We start from the raw sequence: 18515 nt of genomic DNA, 5'->3' as shown, positions 1-18515 counted from the left end.
CAATGTGTGGAACTGGACCTCATGTATCAGACTCATCATCTTATAGATTATAAGTTGGAGAGCAGGGCCCTCTTACCTTTATTACTGTGTTTGTTCTCAGTTGTACAGCGCTACGGAATTTGCTGGCGCTATATAAATAAATGTTGATGATGATTTCCAGAGGTTAGGGATGGTCAGAAAATATGTTTTATTGCCTGTATCTCTAACCACATCTTCTAGCATTTGTGAATATAAATTATCTCAATATAACAGTAATAATCATATAATGCACTAAAAGTGGTTTACTCTTATAATTTTCTTAGAAAAAAAGCAATGTTTGTGCACAGCCGGATCAAGATAGAAACTTACTGGTTTGTCTTACTCTCAATCAAGAGCCACCTGTCTTCTGCCACTAGTAAAACAGACTTAAGACTGATTGGTAATGAGATTGCATGTGTAGTTCCCTCCAGCACATCAAGGACATTAATAGAATTACTGTAAAACAACAAAACAAATCATCAAATCACATATTCGCACAATTGGTAAAAGAATTTATGATGTAATGTTGTATACTTACCCATTTTCTTTAAAGAACACCAGCCAATTTTTGTGTGAAAACTCTTTGCACATTTTGTAGCTCTCCTAAAAAGAATAATTATAATTTATAATATGCTCAAAGATATATAACTGTTCTAACTGCAAGGATAAATAATATTTAAAGGAAATTAGAGGAGGCTAATACTAGCAATAATGTTCTACATTTTCTACAAAGTGTGTTTGGGAAGTTAAAGAATGTAGAGTGTTCTTTTTCTGGGTTGGGAGGGTTCTATCCTAGAATCACTTTCATCAAGTCCAGTTATCAAAGTGGGATCCATCAATTCAAGATTGTTCTTCTGTCCTTTAGTGGAGAGTTGTTATTGGGGCATACCGAAACATAGGAACAACACTGTATTGCAATCCATTGATGCTTTACTGTCCCATTTTCCCTTTTCTATGTCTTATAAGCTTTCATTTTGTTCTGCAACAATCACGAATTTCTATATTTTAGACTGAGTTTGTAAATTACAATATTATCTTGCATAAAATAAGTCTATATGAGGAGGTTGTCCTGCCAAATATAAGAAAGTATAACCCATTGGTATAGATTCTCTTGCAAGCATTTCAAGAATTTACTTGATTAACTTTTTTAACATGTGGATAATATGTTGAATCAAATATACTAAAATGAAACCTCTGCAAGGGACCAAGGCATTACAAAGTTTTATATTTTTATGTCCATTTTACCAATGAGAAATAGGTAGCTGGTCAAGAAGACTGGACCTAAGTGGAGCAATACTGGAGATGGGATGAATAAGATTACCTGGGCCTCCTTACTACCCCACCAGACTGATTTTCTTGGAGGCTCTGCATCTTCTTGTGACAGCATGATACGCCGAAGTGCCCCGCTGCCAGTGTCCAGCAAAAGAATGGCATTACTCTATAAACAAACATAAAAACAGTTGAAAAATTAGTGTTTCAGAAATGCCAGTACAGCAGGAGTGAAATTATCTTCGAAACAGCCAAGAGGATTAGAGCCCTGAGACTGAATGTGGCCATCATTAGCATAACAATACATTTTTATTAAATATTTGGAATTTTATAATTTTGTATTTACAGTTTATGGTTGTTAATTACTAATTCATTTCTGAAATTAAGGACTTGCTTTTGGTTTGAAACCTTGACATAACATATATATACTGTATTATAGAAAACTTTTGAAATAAAATTCTGCATCATATTGCTAAATATCTATTCTCATCAATTACTTCACTATCTAATCAGTACTGATGGTGACCCTATTTGATGAATATTTGGTCAGTTGGCTGTGCAATATATATATATATATATATATATATATATATATATATATATATATATATATATATATATATATATATATATATATATATATATATATATATATATATATATATATATATATATATACCTGATATACTCTATTATCTTTTGGAAACTGAAGTGACTTTACCCTAACAATATTGTCACCATATTTTACTGCATTATTTGCATCTAAGTCAAATCCTAATGTAATGTATACGCCTTCCCTTATTTTTACGAATATATATATATATATATATATATATATATATATATATATTCGTAAAAAATAAATATATATATATATATATTCGTAAAAAATAAGGGAAGGCGTATACATTACATTAGGATTTGACTTAGATGCAAATAATGCAGTAAAATATGGTGACAATATTGTTAGGGTAAAGTCACTTCAGTTTCCAAAAGATAATAGAGTATATCAGGTATATATATATATATATATATATATATATATAATTACACTGCATCTCAACTTAAAATTCCCCTGATATTGGTTTTTCATAATATTGACTGATGTTCACACAACTATTATCTAGTATTACAAAGCAACCACTTTTCACCTTTCAGTGACATTGAGGTTTACTCTCACATACCTCTCGCATGTAACTTATAATGTGAGATGTTTCCCAGCACACTCAGGACAAGTGGGCATGTGCCCATCACATTTAGTCCAAACAGCCACCATTAAAGTTAAGTCTTTCACCAATTTAGCACCTGATTACTACTTCATCCACAGGTGCCCTCAGAAACACGTTTCTAGCCTTCATATTTTGGTATTGGCATTCCTTTTACTCTCTCTTAGCACCTCCGCTTCTCCCCTTTCTTACTACTCTTCAGGGCCGGATTTACCGCTAGGCAACCTAGGCACCTGCCTAGGGCCTAGCGGCTCTCGGGGGGCACAGCTGGGGGGGACAGGAGTAATTTTTAAAAAAATGAAAAAAAAAAAAAATTCGGCCCCTCCCCCGACTCGCGGCATCCCCCCCCCCCCCCCCCCGCGACTCGTGCGGGGGGGAGGGGGGGCTTGCCGCGAGTCGGGGGAGGGGGGGGGTGCCGCGAATCGGGTCCCGGCAGCCTCTTCTCCTCTCAGTGTCTCAGTGATAGAGAGAGGAGGAGAGGCTGCCGGGACCCGACGAGCGATCACGTGACTCTTTCTTTCTTTTTTTTTTTTTTTTTCTTTACATCTGGACTGACGGAGGAGGAGCAGCGCGCAATAGAAAGGTAAGTAAAACACAGAAGTGGTGATGGTGAAGGGGCACAGAAGTGGTGATGGTGAAGGGGCACAGAGGTAGTGAAGGGGCACAGAAGTGGTGATGGTGATTGGCACAGAAGTGGTGATGGTGAAGGGCACAGAGATGGTGATTGGCACAGAAGTGGTGATGGTGATTGGCACAGAAGTGGTGATGGTGAAGGGCACAGAGGTGGTGATGGTGAAGAGGCACAGAGGTGGTGAAGGGGCACAGAAGTGGTGATGGTGATTGGCACAGAAGTGGTGATGGTGAAGGGCACAGAGGTGGTAATGGGCACAGAGGTGGTGATGGTGATTGGCACATTGGTGGTGGTGGTGATTGGCACAGAGGTGGGGATGGTGATGGGCAGAGGTGAGGGGGAAAGGGCACATGTGATATTGTGAAGGGGCAAAAGTGACAATGAAGGGGCACAGTGTGATGATAGAGGGACAAAAGTGACAAGAGCACATACTTGGATTTATGCGTATTATTTTTGCAAACAACTTAAGTAAGTATTTCTGCCCTGACTTCAATATTTATTATTTTGTTTTGACCCAACTACTTAAAAAAACGGGACTGCTTGGTAATTATTTAGGGGTGCCTTTTTCTGCAGCAGGGTGGCCTTGCTCTTTTCACATGTTAGGTACGCCCCCAAAGATGCAAGCCACGCTCTCACCTCCTTTGGCGGCGTGCCGCCGCTGCACGGCGGCACATGCTTTCATATCTACGTAACTATAGGGGTATATGGTAGGCTGCAAAAATATAGTGCTATGGATTGTTTCAGGGAGGGGGCCCAAAAACAGTATCCTGCCTAGGGCCCTATGAGGTCTAAATCCGGCTCTGCTACTCTTCCTTCAGCTTGCACTACGATTTCATTTGCAATTTCCATCACTCTCATAAAAGATGCCTTCTCAAACTCATCAATGTAAAAGTGTTATTTATTACCAATTACCCGGTCCAGAGAAAAACAAATTACATGCAAACAGTAGCTCCATATGCACACATAAGTTGTCTTTCTTCAGGAATCCCATCACTCCAAGCATATCAAACCCAAACCCAATGCAGGTTACCTTCCAGTCATCTACCCCTAACACCACTAGAGGAGACACTGTACTTTTAAATAATTCTGTTCATTTCCAGGTAAATTCCATTAATAAGGACAAAGAGTCATTTAATCATTGTTTCAGGCCTGCTCAACAGGCGAACAGTGACTTTTCGTATGCTCCAAACCAACATCAAGCTGAATTTGTCAGAGATTTGCAACTCTCCAACACACCAGCAATTTGTTACGGCAATTGACTTTAAAGTACAACTAAACCACTTGCAGGATAAATCACTGACTCAACGTCCTGGATGTTTCCTTACACGCTCATTTAAACACTGATCTACCGTTTTGGCCACCTTCACATGTGTAGATTACTTTTTCTTTCTGTAAGGTAATACACTTTCTATACGTACTCACAAAAAATGTACAGGTAGATTGATTATAGTTCTGTCATTGGCCCACATGCTTTTCAACTACATACATCTAAAATACACCCAATCTCATGGTCAGACCACAATGGACTACATGTGATTTGGTCACCACCTAGATCTCATAGAGAAAACAGTGGCTAAACAGCACCTAATTTCATATTTCTCATATTAAATAAAAAATAGAAGAAACTCTCCAGCGATAATTTGATCTGAATCTTAAAAGCACATAAAATGTTGATTTAATGTATTAACAAAAGAAGGGGCCACCCTGATGAAACAGGGACTAAAATAATTAGTTTTGTATTTCAACAAGCATTCTTACTTGCCCTAAACAAGAAGGGGAGTAGGTCTCTAATGGCTCGAGGTATGCTCTCAAGCTGCTCATTGTTCTCAAATCCTTAATTACTTCAACAGTCCTCATGCCCTCAAGCCCAACATTTTTGTAGATATGATGTGGCTCTCCACCCAAAACCACAAATTTGTGCCTTGAGACAACCTCTCTACACACTGCAATTCAACAATCTACTTCACCCCTGCCCTGTATCCAGCAGCATTTATATGTTTGATCTCTTGAGGACTCACTTGGATAATAAAAATGCATTTAAAAACATTTTGAGACCCTATGGCATGGTTCTGACATTCAACATTCAAAATACTTATGGTTTTATTCATCATTCTCACCTCCTCAAAAGTATTAAACTGTTCTGAAGGCGTATGGCTTCTCGGCTGAATTACTGACGGGGGTATCTGCCTTTTACAACCCCCACAACTACAGTCATGAAAAGTTTTGAGAATGGCAGTTCTGATTTGATTTATTGGATCTACATTATGCACTGTACTCTGTGGTAACTGCTACTGTTTGTTACATGTTCTTTTACTAAAAACTTAATAAAAACCTTTTGAGAAAAAAAAAGTTTTGAGAACGAAACAAGTATTGGTTTTCACAATGTTTGCTGCTTCAGTGTTTTTGGACCTTTTAGTCAGATGTTGCTATGGTATTCTGAAGTAAAATTTCATAAGTGTCAAAGACTTTTATTGACAAAGTTTATGCAAATATTTACAGTGTTGACTCTTCTTTTTGAAGATCTCTGCAATTTCCCCTGGCATGCTGTCATCTGGGCCACGTACTGACTGATGGTGGCCGATTCTTGCCTAATCAATGCTTGGAGTTTGTCAGAATTTGTGGGTTTTTGTTTGTTCGCCCGCCTCTTGAGGATTGACCACAAGTTCTCAATGGGATTAAGGTCTGCGGAGTTTCCTGGCCATGGACCCAAAATTTCGATCCCCAAGCCACTTAGTTATCACTTTTGCCTTATGGCAAGGTGCTCCATCATGCTGCAAAAGGCATTGTTTGTCACCAAACTTCTTGGATGGTTGGGAGAAGTTGCTCTTGGAGGATGTTTTGGTACCATTCATTAATCATGGCTGTTCTTAGGCAAAATTTTGAATGAGCCCACTCCTATGGCTAAGAAGCAATCCCACACATGAATGGTCTCAGAATGCTTTACTGTTGGCATGACACAGGACAGATGGTAGCGCTCAACTTTCCTTCTCCGGACAAGCGTTTTTCCAGATACCTCAAACAATCTGAAAGGGGATTCATCAGAGAAAATGAATTTACCCCAGTCCTCAGCAGTCTAATCCCTGTACCTTTTGCAGAATTTCAGTCTGCCCATGATGTTTTTCCTGGAGAGAAGTGGCTTCTTTGCTGGCCTTCTTGACACCAGGCCATCCTCCAAAAGTCTTAGCCTCACTGTGCGTGCCGATGAACTCACACCTGCCTGCTGCCATTTCTGAGCAAGCCTGCACTGGTGGTGCCCCGATCCTGCAACAAAACCAACTTTAGGAGATGGTCCTGGTGCTTGCTGGACGTTCTTGGGCGCCCTGAAGCCTTCTTCAAAACTATTGAACCTCTCTCCTTGAAGTTCTTGATTATCCGATAAATGGTTGATTTACATGCAATCCTACTAGCAGCAATATCCTTGCCTATGAAGCCCTTTTTGTGCAAAGCAATGATGACTGCACGTGTTTCCTTGCAGATAACGATGGTTAACAGAGGAAGAACAATCACCATCATTTATTTGTATAGCGCCAACATATTCCGTAGTGCTTTACAATTGGGAACAAACACAGTAAACTAATAAACAAACTGGGTAAAACAGACAAAGAGGTGAGAAGCCCTGCTTGCAATGATTTTAAGCACCACCCTTCCTTATAAAGCTTCCAGTCTGTTATTCTAACACAATCAGCATGACAGTAATCTCCAGCCTTTACCATGCAACACTCTCACCTGTGTTAACGAGAGAATCACTGACCTGATGTCAGCTGGTCCTTTTGTGGCAGGGCTGAAATGCAGTGGAAATGTTGTTTTGGGGATAAAGTTCATTGTCATGGCAAAGAGGGCCTTTGAAATTAATTGCAAATCCATTTCGGCTCTCCCTCCCACTGTTGGAATATAGTTTTTGGGCCACCTCCGGATCCCCTGGGCTGGGTGCGGTGCACTGTTGGTGAGTAATGCCTGTCTGTTTTTAACTGCATGGTTTAATTGTTCCTAGCTATGCTCCATGTATACTCATTAGCAATATCTTTGGTGGTATTTGTGCCTGTCTTACTCCCATCCACCCCCTCTCCCTCCCCTTTCCCCATTGATATAATGCATAAAACAAAGAGGAGACATCCTGTATATTAATATTCTTATGTTTAATATGATGTTTGTATTCTTTCAGCTGTTTCCTCTTTAAATAAAGAGGTTTTTTAAAAAAAAAAAAAAAAAGAAAAAGTATTAATCTGAGAGATTGGCATGCTCCTAAAGTGTTTGAATCACTTTGTAAAATCCTTTTGATCAAAGGAAAAATATGTGCTTTATACACTACTACTTTACGAACTGAACTAAGCATTAAAACACTCCTTATATCCTAAAATGGAAAGCAGACCGAAAAAAGAATGGGGAATCACACTTTCTAATACAGGATAATTATTTATTATTTGTGTAATAAACGCTTATAAAATATCTATGGATTGGTATTTTAGTCCGAAGAAAGAAAGAAGATATATTTAAATCAATGCTACCAAGGTTGTGTTGATGTAGGTAATGACATGCATATGTGGTGGACTTGCCAGATTGTATCTTCTGTATGGAAACAAACTTTAACTTACCACCTTGTGGTAGCCTTGTTCCATATGGAACCCAAATGAAAGCCTCAGACTACTTTCAATCTGATTTTCAGTATCTGACAAGCTATTGGGTGCTGCTTTACTACACTGTGGAAAAAGGAGTGTTTTCCTTTATGGAGATTAAGATTTCATCTATTTACCATGGGAATACAGTATGATTAAAACCTTACTACATTTTTCTTTCATGTTTTCTTTTTACTTTGGAGAATAACTATTCTTTTATATTTTATAATTTCAAAATATACCTCTCCTTATCACAATTCTTTAACCTCCCAAATTTTACACTCACCCTTCAAAAAGCTTTTCACCCTTGACTGCAGTCTAGTCAGTGTATTCCATATCAGGCCCTGACTATACAGAAAATACCCTGCAAAATAGAAGTCTCTTAGGGCAACTGTATCACAATGTTACAATATTCTTCTGTAGTGTTCCAAGAAAAACCTGAGGGTTCAGACTAGAAATCCACTGATCCACTGTAATGGTATGTGTTCCATCCACACCGAGAGCAAGGAAATAAATAGGCTGTGGTGAGGTGAGGGAGAGATTAAGCAGATGGATAAAGCGAGACAGTGAAATTGGGATGAAAGTAGAGCCGAGCAGGCTCAGTAATCTCCCGTCCGTTCGGAATCAAAATCGAGGCAAAACGTCATCATGACGTAGTCGGATCTCGGAGCTCGGTTCTCACGATATTTGAAAAGCCTAAATACCCACCTACACAGCAATCCATCGCCATTTGACAGAGGTAGAGAGCAGGGTTAGGTCACAGGCTGTATTAGAGCAGGGACAGAGCAATAATTGTACACCTTATTCTTTGTAGTATTATATAATTTCTAATCTATTCAATTCTATTATTAATTCCAATTCTATTAGCAATTGTTAGAGCAGGAAGAGAGGAGGATAGAGGAGGCTTTTTTTTTTTCCAATATTTTGCACTACAAGAGCTTTGGGGTGTCCCATATTCCTCAGTGTGAAATACTAATTTTTCTGGCTGTCAAAAGTCATATTTATCAGCAGTATTTCTACAATTTTTGGCACTACAAGTGCTTTGGACTCATTAAAATGGATTCAAAGCAGTCCACATATGAGCAGAATCAGCAAGCAGGTGCTGGCACCAGTCCTGATGGTAGTGTTCCCAGTACGTCATGTGGTAAAGCCTATGTAAAAGTACATAGTCTTTTTAAATCAGGGAAAAAAAACACACACCCCAAAAAAATTTACCGTGTTGAAGCGAAAAAGAAGTTTAACTGAGGAAAAGTTAAGTTCAGATAAAAAAAAATTGCCAACATGCCATTCTACACACGCAGTGGCAAAGAAAGAATGAGGCCTTCGCCTTTCTCTATTAGTGGCAGATCAAAAAATGTTACTGAGCCTTCTTCTTGCACGGTCACTCGTGACCAAGCAAGACCAAGTAATTTGGAGTCTAAAAGTGGTGCACAACTACTGTTACGCGTGAAAGCCGAGCTGCAAAAAAAAAAACAGTAAGGCATTAGAGGATAATGTATGCTCTGAATCAGAAATGACACCAAACCATGTGGAGAGTCCATCCACCAGTGATATGTCTAATCGTGAGCATTCTGTTTGTGTACCCATAAAGAAGGGCCCTTTCAGCAGTTCTGCTGATGTGTGCCTGAACAGCCCGAATGTAGCCGCTGATGCACAAATTGAGGATGCCAATTTGGAATTAGAAGAGGATGAGGGGGAGATTTGTGTAGGCGATGAGGGCGCTAATGAGGATGTTGATGAGGAAGAGGTTGTTTGTGTAAGTCCTGCACCAGTGGCAGTAGTTCTGGCACGTGACAAGAAAAAGTCCATTGTCATGCCGGAGCATAAAACAAAAAAATCCACTTCTTGTGTGTGGAATTATTTCTACCCAGATCCAGACAACAATTGTATAGCCATTTGTAGTGTATGTCAAGCCACAGTCAGTCGAGGGAGGGACCTTAACCATCTTGGAACCTTGTTTATGTTACGCCATTTGACGAGAGTTCATGGCAAAGTGTTGGGAAAAGCTGAAAGTTTTTCCAAAAAAATTACAAGCACTCCATCATCAGCTAGGACCCTTCGGTCACCGACATCCCGACGGCTACAAAATACACCCACCACACCATCCTCAACAATATCCTCAGTAGTGCTCGGAGTTAGCCCTGCATCCCACTTAGTAAGGCTGGATGACTCCTGCACTATAATTGATTCCTCTGAAGAAAGCGTTAGTCCCACTGCTGCTGCTGCTGTTGCTGGGGGTGAATCGTCAGCCCAGTGGAAGGCCAAGAAAAAGAGCAGTCCAACATTTCAACAATTAACTGTGAAACAATCATTTGCTAGGGGAAGCAAATATGACAGCAGTCACCCAGTCGCCGAGTGAATCACAGATGCCATGGCTGCCATGTTAGTGTTAGATCTGCGTCCAATAATCACAATAAACGCAACTGGCTTTTCACAGTTAATTGAGGTTTTGTGTTCGCGTTACAGAATTCCATCGCGACACCATTTTTCCTGTAAAGCTATTCCACAACTATACCAAAAAGTGTGTACAAATGTAGAGATTGCGCTGAAAAATGCCATTCTGCCCACTGTCCACTTAACCACAGATATGTGGACAAGTGGAAGTGGGCAAAACAAAGACTATATGACTGTGACAGCCCACTGGGTTGGTCATTCACCTTCACCAGCAGGAACAGCAGCAGCATGCACACCACTACGTAACATTTGTCACAGGCAGGCCACTCTTTGTATCACCGGCTTCACTAACAGGCATGCAGCTGACAATTTGTTACGCAAACTAAGAGATGTGATTGATACATGGCTTATACCACTTGGACTCTCCTCAGGATATGTCATTTCTGATAACGCCAACAATATAGTGTGAGCATTACAGCTGGGTGAATTCCATCACATTTCCTGTTTTGCCCACCCCATCAACTTGGTGGTGCAGAGCTTCCTAAGAAATAACCGTGAGGTGCAGGAGATGCTTTCGGTGACCCGTAAGATTTAAGGCCATTTCAGGCATTCTGCCACAGCATGTAGTAGATTGCAGCAGCTCCAAGAGCAGTTTAACTTGCCCTGCCACCAACTTAAGCAAGAGGTAGTAACTAGGTGGAATTCCACCCTGTACATGCTTCAGAGGATGGAGGAACAGCGCAAAGCCATCCAAGCGTATTGCACAAGCCATGACATTGGGAAAGGAGGGGGGATGTATTTCACTCTTGCACAGTGGGGAATCCTTTCAGTGCTGTGCAAGGTGCTGAAACCATTTGAAGTTGTGACGTGTGAGGTGAGGGCAGACTCTGCTAGTTTGAGCCAAGTCATTCCTTTAATTAGACTATTGGAAAAGTAGCTTGAGAAACTGAAGAGAGGAGATGAAATCAAGCAATTCCGCAAAGTATGTTGGCCTTGTAGATCAAGTACTTAATTCGCTTCACAGTGATCCTCGAGTTATTAAAATCTTGAACTTGGATCACTACGTTTTGGCCACTGTGCAAGACCTACATTGAGTCTTTGCTTCAAAATGACCGAGATGTGAAATTTTACAAGGAGCTATTGTTCAGCAAGTTGTCCGCTGAACTGGGCCTTGGTTTGACGACGTGTCCTCCTTTAGTTTCTCAAGCAGCTGCTGCTCGTAAAAAATGAAATTTTCCAAAAAGAAGCAGGGAAGACGCAGGGGGCAGACCAGAACAGTTTAACATCTGCGCTGGTTTGAAGGATTTTTCTAAAAAAATGTGTGACCTTGCCCATAACTCCATCCAATATGAGTATAAACATGCAAAGGATGGTGGAGGATTATTTTCAAGAGGTAATTGATATGGAAATGTCAGACAGTCCCTTTCCTTACTGGGAAGAAAAGCAGGCCATTTGGAAACCCATGTACAAACTTGCTTTGCAATACCTAAGCTGTCCACCCTCCAGTGTGTACCCTGAACGAGTATTCAGCACAGCCGGGAACTTAGTCAGTGATCTCCGTAGAAGGTTACTTCAAAAAATGTGAAGAAAATTATGTTTATAAAAATGAACTACATCTTCCACGAGGAAGGCCTTCACCATCAAAGACATCCAAGCACTGACTGTTTTCTAATGGCAGATTCAAGCGGCGATGAATTGATAGTCTGTGATGATGACATACACACTGATGAGGTTGAGGATGAAGCTGAAGATGATGACGATAACATCTTTTTAAAACTTTCTATTTAAGTGTAGGGTGCAATATACCCCCAAAGAGGAAAGGGACTTGGGGCATTTCTATATCACGTACCGTCTTGAAAGGCTGCTGTTTTGGCAATTTCTCATTAAGGGTAGGGTGTCATACACAGACTGACCCCAAACTGCCTTTGTACATTTCAATTTATATTGTACAGTCTATAATGGCTGAATTTTTTACTGTTTTCTACAAGTGGAGGGGGGCATATAGAGACAGAAACCAAACTGCCTTTGTCCATTTCAATTTATATTGTACAGTCTATAACGGCCGATTTTTTTTTACTATTTTCTACAAGTGGAGGGGGGCCTAGAGAGACAGAAACCAAACTGCCTTTGTCCATTTTTTTACATATTTAACTATAAAAGTGTAGGGTGTAATATACACCCAAAGACGATGGCTGCATTGCCAATAGAATTAATGACGGCCTACCAGGAATTAAACAGTTTTTTTCATAATTTATTAGCTTTACAATTACATCACTTATTCAAGAAACCGGTGAAGCACTAAATTCGGGTATTTTATGCCCAAAAAGATTGATTTTTAAACAAAATTGCAAAACAAAACCAAAACCAAAACCAAAACACGCAAGGGCGGTTTGGCAAAACCAAAACCAAAACACGGGGGTCAGTGAGCATCTCTAGATGAAAGTAAAATCAGTGGTTGAAGAAGAAATTTAGAAACGGTGTTATGTAAAATGTAAGTGAATGAAATTTGATAGTTTTACAATCAAAGCAGTAGAAGAAGTGGCAGTATGTCATATCTGTCCACTTTTACCATTGGGTAAGATAAAAAGAATAAGAACGGTGAAGTTGAAACATAAACATAAATAAAAAAAATAGTGGTGAGGTCATCAAATAAGAGGATGCTACTATTTCACATTACAATGTATTAATGTAGTAGTAAAATGCACAATGCAATGTCTTTGACCTAAGAATGCTCAGACGCATTTTTTATAAAAACAGAGCGCCCCCCCACCCCTCGAAATTAGGTTCGAGTATGGTACTTTTGTCCATCCTCTGAACTGAAATCAAGGCAAAGCGTCATTGCCGCTTCTTCAGATCTCGCGAGTTTTGGATTTCATAAGTAGCGCCCTCCACAAAAAGACCCAGCGCCATTTCACTGACAGACACAAAAGGGGTAGCAGCATCCTAAGCAGTCTCCAGTGACATTGCTCACACAGAAACAGAAGTGCTAGCAGTGTTCTTGTCAGTCTCCAGTGCCGTAGCTCAGCGCCATCGATACGGCAACCAGCTGCTGGCACCAGTCAAGACGATACTAGTCATTCTACATCATCTACTAAAGCCTATGCTTAAGGGCATAGTGGGATAAAGTCAGGGAAACTGAAATCCAAAAAAACAAGTTTTGGTAAAGAAAAAAACATCTCTCTAATAAAAGGAAAGCTTACTGTAGAAAAACATAAAATTGCCAACATGCCATTCTACCCAAAATATTAACAAGCATACCAGCATCAGCTAGTTCCCTTCTCTCAACTAGATCCCAGCACCTGCAATCTACACTGTCATCTTACTCACCTTCACCCTCATCAGTGTATACATAATCCTCACACAATACTAGTTCATCCATGCTAGAATCCACCATAACAAAAGTCTCTGTACTTTGATGCAATTGCCGGTAATGGCCTTCCTCATGGAATTTGTAGTTCATTTTACGGCAGGGCTATCACAATTCTTGGACAACTCTTTTAGACCTGACAAAATGTGTGCTGACTCGTCTGCATAACCACTGGGTGTCTTGGGAAAGCAAAGTTTTTTTCTAGCAACAGTTGCCAGAGAAACTGAAGGAGGAGACGTTGTTGTGTCACGTACCACTTGAGCTGTCAACTTGCTGATCAGGAGCTCATTGTATCTCTTGAGATGTGGGTCAGATGGAAAGAAAGAGAAGACATAGGGCCTGATTCATTAAGGATCTTAAAGTAATAAGAAACTTCTTAATTTAAGATCCTTAATGAATCAGGCCCATAGTTCTTAAAGCTAGGATCAAGCACAGTTGTATAAATATAGTGATCTGATTTCAAGATGTTGAGAACTCTTGGATCCTGGCGAAGTGAATAAAGTACTTGATTTACAAGTCTGACATAGTTAGTGGAAATGCATTGTTTCATTTCCTCCTTCAATTTTTCAAGCTGCTTTTCAAAAAGTCTAATTAGGGGAATTACTTGACTCAAACTAACAGTGTCTGAACTCACTTCACAGGTGACTACTTCAAGTGGTTTCAACACCTTGCACAACATGGAAAGTATTCACTAGTACATTCCCCCTCAAATTCGATTTTTCTTGCAGCTTCTGTAATCTCCTATATACTGTTGCAGAATGCTGAAAATGACCCAAAATATTTCGGGACACAGACAGCATCTCCTACATGTCACTGTCATTTTTTAAAAAGCTCTTTACCACCAAGTTGACTCTGTGAGCAAAACAGGGAATGTAATGGAATTCACCCTGCTCTAATGCTCTAACAATATTGGTGGCGTTATCAGAAATTACATATCCTCAGGAGAGTCCACGTGGGATAAGCTATGGTGCAATGACATCCCTTAGTTTTTCAAACAGGTTGTCAGCAGTATGCCTCTTAGTGCAACAGGTGATACACAAATTGAGGATACCACTCTGGATTTACAACAGGATGAGGGGGATATTTGTGAAGCTGACGACGGTGCTAATGAGGATGATGTTGTTTGTGTAAGTCCTGCACTAGTGGAAGCAGTTCTTGCCAGTGATAAGAAGAAGGCCATTGTCATGCCTGGGCATTAGACCAAAAAATACACCTCTTATGTGTGGAATTATTTTTACCCAAATCCTGACAACAGTTGTCTAGCCATTTGTAGTGTTTATAAAGCCACAGTCAGTAGGGGTAGGGACCTTAAGCATCTAGAAATGTCATCCATGTTGTGCCATTAGAAGCGAGTTCATGCCAAGCTGTTGGTAAAATCTAAAATTTATGCTAAAAAAAAAAAAAACAACAAGCAGTCCAGCATCAGCTAGCTCCCATCTCTCAGCTAGATCCTGGCACCTGCAATCTACACCCACAACACCTTCCTCATCAATACCATCACTAGTAAGCATAGTTAGTCCTGCATCCAAGTTGCTAAGGCTAACTGACTCCTCCCCTATCCAGGATTCCTCTGAAGAATACTTGACAGTTAGGCACGCTGCTGCTGTTGCTGCTGCTGATGGGGGTGGATCCTAGAAGCAGACCAAGAAGAAGACTACTAGTAGTTTCCAACAACTGACTGTTAAACAATCCATTACCAGAAATAGTAAGTGTGAAAGCTATCAACCAGTCAAGCGGATCACAGGCACCATGGCGTTTATGATAGTATTAGATCTGCGCCCAATATCTACTATTAATGCAGCTAGTTTTAGACTGTTAATTAAGGTCCTGTGTCTCTGTTAACAAATTCCATCACAACACCATTTTACTAGAAAAGCAATTCCTCACCTCTACCCGAAGGTTCTAAAAAATGTAATTATTGGGTTACAAAATGCCATTCTAGCCACTGTACACTTAAACACAGATATGTGGACAAACAGAACTGGGCAAACTAACGATTATATGACTGTGACAGCCCACTGGGTTGGTAAATCGCCTTCAGCAGCAGCATGTACACAACAATGACTGTTTATTCAGAGGCAGGCCACTCTGTGCATCACCGGCTTCACTAAGAGGCATACTGCTGACAACCTGTTAGAAAAACTAAGGGATGTCATTGCAACATGGCTTATCCCGTTTAGACTTTCCTCAGGATATGTCATTTCAGATAATGCCACCTATATTGTGAGAGCATTATAGCTGCGTGAATTCCATCACATTCCCAATCAGCTTGGTGGTACAGAGCTTTTTGAAAAATTACAATGACGTACAGGAGATGGTGTCTGTGACCCAAACAATTTCGGGATATTTTCGTTATTATGCAACAGCATGTATCAGATTGCAGCAGCTACAAGAACAATTTATTTTGCCCGGTCACAAACAGAAGAAGTGGTATCAAGGTGGAATTCCACTCTTTATATGCTTGAGAGGATGCAGGAACAGCAAAAAGCCATCCATGTATACTTCACAAGCCATAACATTGGGAAAGAAAGGGGAATGTATTTTAGTCCAGTGCAGTGGAGAATACTTTCCATGTTGTACAAGGTGCTGAAACCATTCGAAGTAGTAACCTGTGAAGTGAGTTCAGATACTACTAGTTTGAGACAAGTGATTCCCTTAATTAGACTCTTGGAAAAGCAGCTTGAGAAATTAAAGGAGGAGATTAAACAAAGCAATTATGCTAAGTATGTCAGACTTGTTGATCAAGTACATTATTCGCCAAGAGTTATAAAACAGATCACTACATTTTGGCGACTGTGCTTGATCCTAGTCTTAAGAGCTATGTTTTCTCTTGATTTCCAACTGTCCCAGATCACAAGAGATGCAATGAGCTCCTGGTGAGCAAGAAAACAGCTCAAGTATTGCGTGACAGGACGACGTCTCCTCCTTCAGTTTCTCACTCAACTGCTGCTAGGTAAAAACTTAGCTTTCCCAAGAGACCCAGGGATGATGCTGATGACTCTGCACAACATTTTGACATCTGGTCTGGTCTAAAAGAATTGCCCAAAAATCATGGCACCTTTGCCTTAATTCTACCCGATCCTACTATCAACATCGAAAGAATGGTGGAGGATTATTTTAACAACAGCCTAGAAATAGACACACCAGACAGTCCCTTTATATACTGGGAGGAAAAAAAGGCAATTTGGAGATCCATGTACAAACTTGCTTTGCAATGCCTAAGCTGCCCACCCTCCAGTGTGTACTCAGAAAGAGATTTCAGCACAGCCAGGAACCTTGTCAATGATTGGCGTAGGAGGCTACATCCTGAAAATGTGGAGAAGATGATGTTCATCAAAATGAACTAAAAATTCCACAAGGAAGTCCTTTACCGGCAATTACATCAAAGTACATAGCCTTCTTTAATGGTGTATTCCAGCGGGGATGAATTAATATTGTGTGAAGATGATGTACACACTGATGAGGGTGAGGATGAGGCTGAAGATGATGACAACAACATCTTGCCACTGTAGAGTTCATTAACAGCACTGGTAAATACCTGTCTTAAGCTCATTGTTAGCTTGTTCTGTAGGGGGCCAAAACAAACCAATAACTTCAGCTACAAAAGTGGCACCCCTTGTTGCTGAAGTGCTTGCTTTGTTAAACTGTACATGTCCTTTTTAAGACCAAACATAAGGGTGGGCTGGAGAGCCCAAGGACAATTCCATCTTGCACCACTTTACTTTCCTGACACTACTGTGTGGCACTGGCAATGTTTCCTAGATGCAATATAAACTGCTGTGTGTTTGTGCCATTGCTCTAACCAGCCTCTTCATGCAGTCTTAAAGTTCATTGACAGCACTGTTAGCTTAGCTGCCTTAAGCCCATTGTTAGCTTGTTTTGTGAGGGCTCAAATAAATCAAGCACTTGAGCGACAAGGAGTGCCACTTTTGTGGCTGAAGTGCTTGGTTTGTTAAACTGTACCTGCTACCCCACCTGTTTCTGTGTGAGTTTGTTAAAGCTTTTTAGCATATGGGTGGGAGGTCCCAAGGACAATTTCATCTTGCACCACTTTTCTTTTCTGCCACTGCTGTGTGGCAGTGTTTCCTAGATGTGGTTTGAACTGCCGTGTGTTTGTGTTGTTGCTCTGTCGCTTAACATCCAGCTCGCTGCAGTCTTTCACCGAAAATGTATGGAAATAATTTTTGACCTGTGAGGTGGTCAAAATTTACTGGAAATTAGTGTTATTGAGGTTAATAATAATGTAGGAACAAAAAAAAAAGAGAACAAATATGTGAATATAGCATATTTTGGCAATCTTTAGAAAAATAAAAAAAGATCCAAAACCAAAACACGGTGTTAATACAGATCCAAACACACATGTGGATTTAATATCAAACAGTTTGAAGATTGTGTGCAGGGATGAGTTGGCCAGAAACTGAATTTAATTATTTATGGCCACATAACTCTAATATTGGACTATCATTGACAGGTTGAGCTACACAGGAACTTCACATATCCTCACAATCTAAATATTATTTATTTATAGAGTGCCACAAGTGGTTTACAGCGCCATACAGAGGGCATACAACAAAACGGTACATAGCAATACAGGAAAATACAATAAACACAAATCAATACAAATCATGATACAACTATGAACTTGGTGCAAAGGTATATTCAGAGTAAGCTGAAAATTGTGTCCATAAACATGGGCATGACAAACAGGATCAGAGACACTGATTGAGGTGCAAGAACTAGCTCGCATGCAGAAAACGTAGGTACAGAAAAGAGGAGGAAAGGAGGGAAGAGGGCCTTGGTTGCAAGAGCTTACAATCTGGTTAGTCAGTGAGAAGGTGTCAGGATCTGTCTGCCTGCCTTGCATTGTATGCTGCTTTGCCTGGCAGCTCCTGCCTTTGGACTTTATTATTGTGTTATATATATTTTTTGGCAGTACCTCTATTCACCAGAGGTGCTGCTATTGTGCCTTCCTGTGTTTACTAGGGGTTAACCTTCTC

The 18515-nt window shown here is 40.2% G+C and overlaps 1 protein-coding gene across 3 annotated transcripts in view; it reads right to left on the bottom strand.

Moving 5' to 3' along the window:
• VWA8 (von Willebrand factor A domain containing 8) overlaps nucleotides 1-18515 on the bottom strand; it is a 278034-nt gene that overhangs the window by 105651 nt on the left and 153868 nt on the right. For all 3 annotated transcript variants that reach the window (XM_075199773.1, XM_075199771.1, XM_075199774.1), the window contains 3 exons: nucleotides 1340-1456; nucleotides 557-621; nucleotides 349-474 (listed from right to left, as the gene is read on the bottom strand). In XM_075199773.1, coding sequence (XP_075055874.1) covers nucleotides 349-474; nucleotides 557-621; nucleotides 1340-1456 — 308 coding nt within the window. The remainder of the gene's footprint in view (nucleotides 1-348; nucleotides 475-556; nucleotides 622-1339; nucleotides 1457-18515) is intronic.

The sequence above is a fragment of the Mixophyes fleayi genome, chromosome 2 (assembly GCF_038048845.1).
Source record: "Mixophyes fleayi isolate aMixFle1 chromosome 2, aMixFle1.hap1, whole genome shotgun sequence".
NCBI lineage: Eukaryota > Metazoa > Chordata > Amphibia > Anura > Limnodynastidae > Mixophyes > Mixophyes fleayi.
The sequence above is the reverse complement of the archived record's forward strand: the minus strand, read 5'-3'. Positions and strand labels throughout refer to the sequence as shown.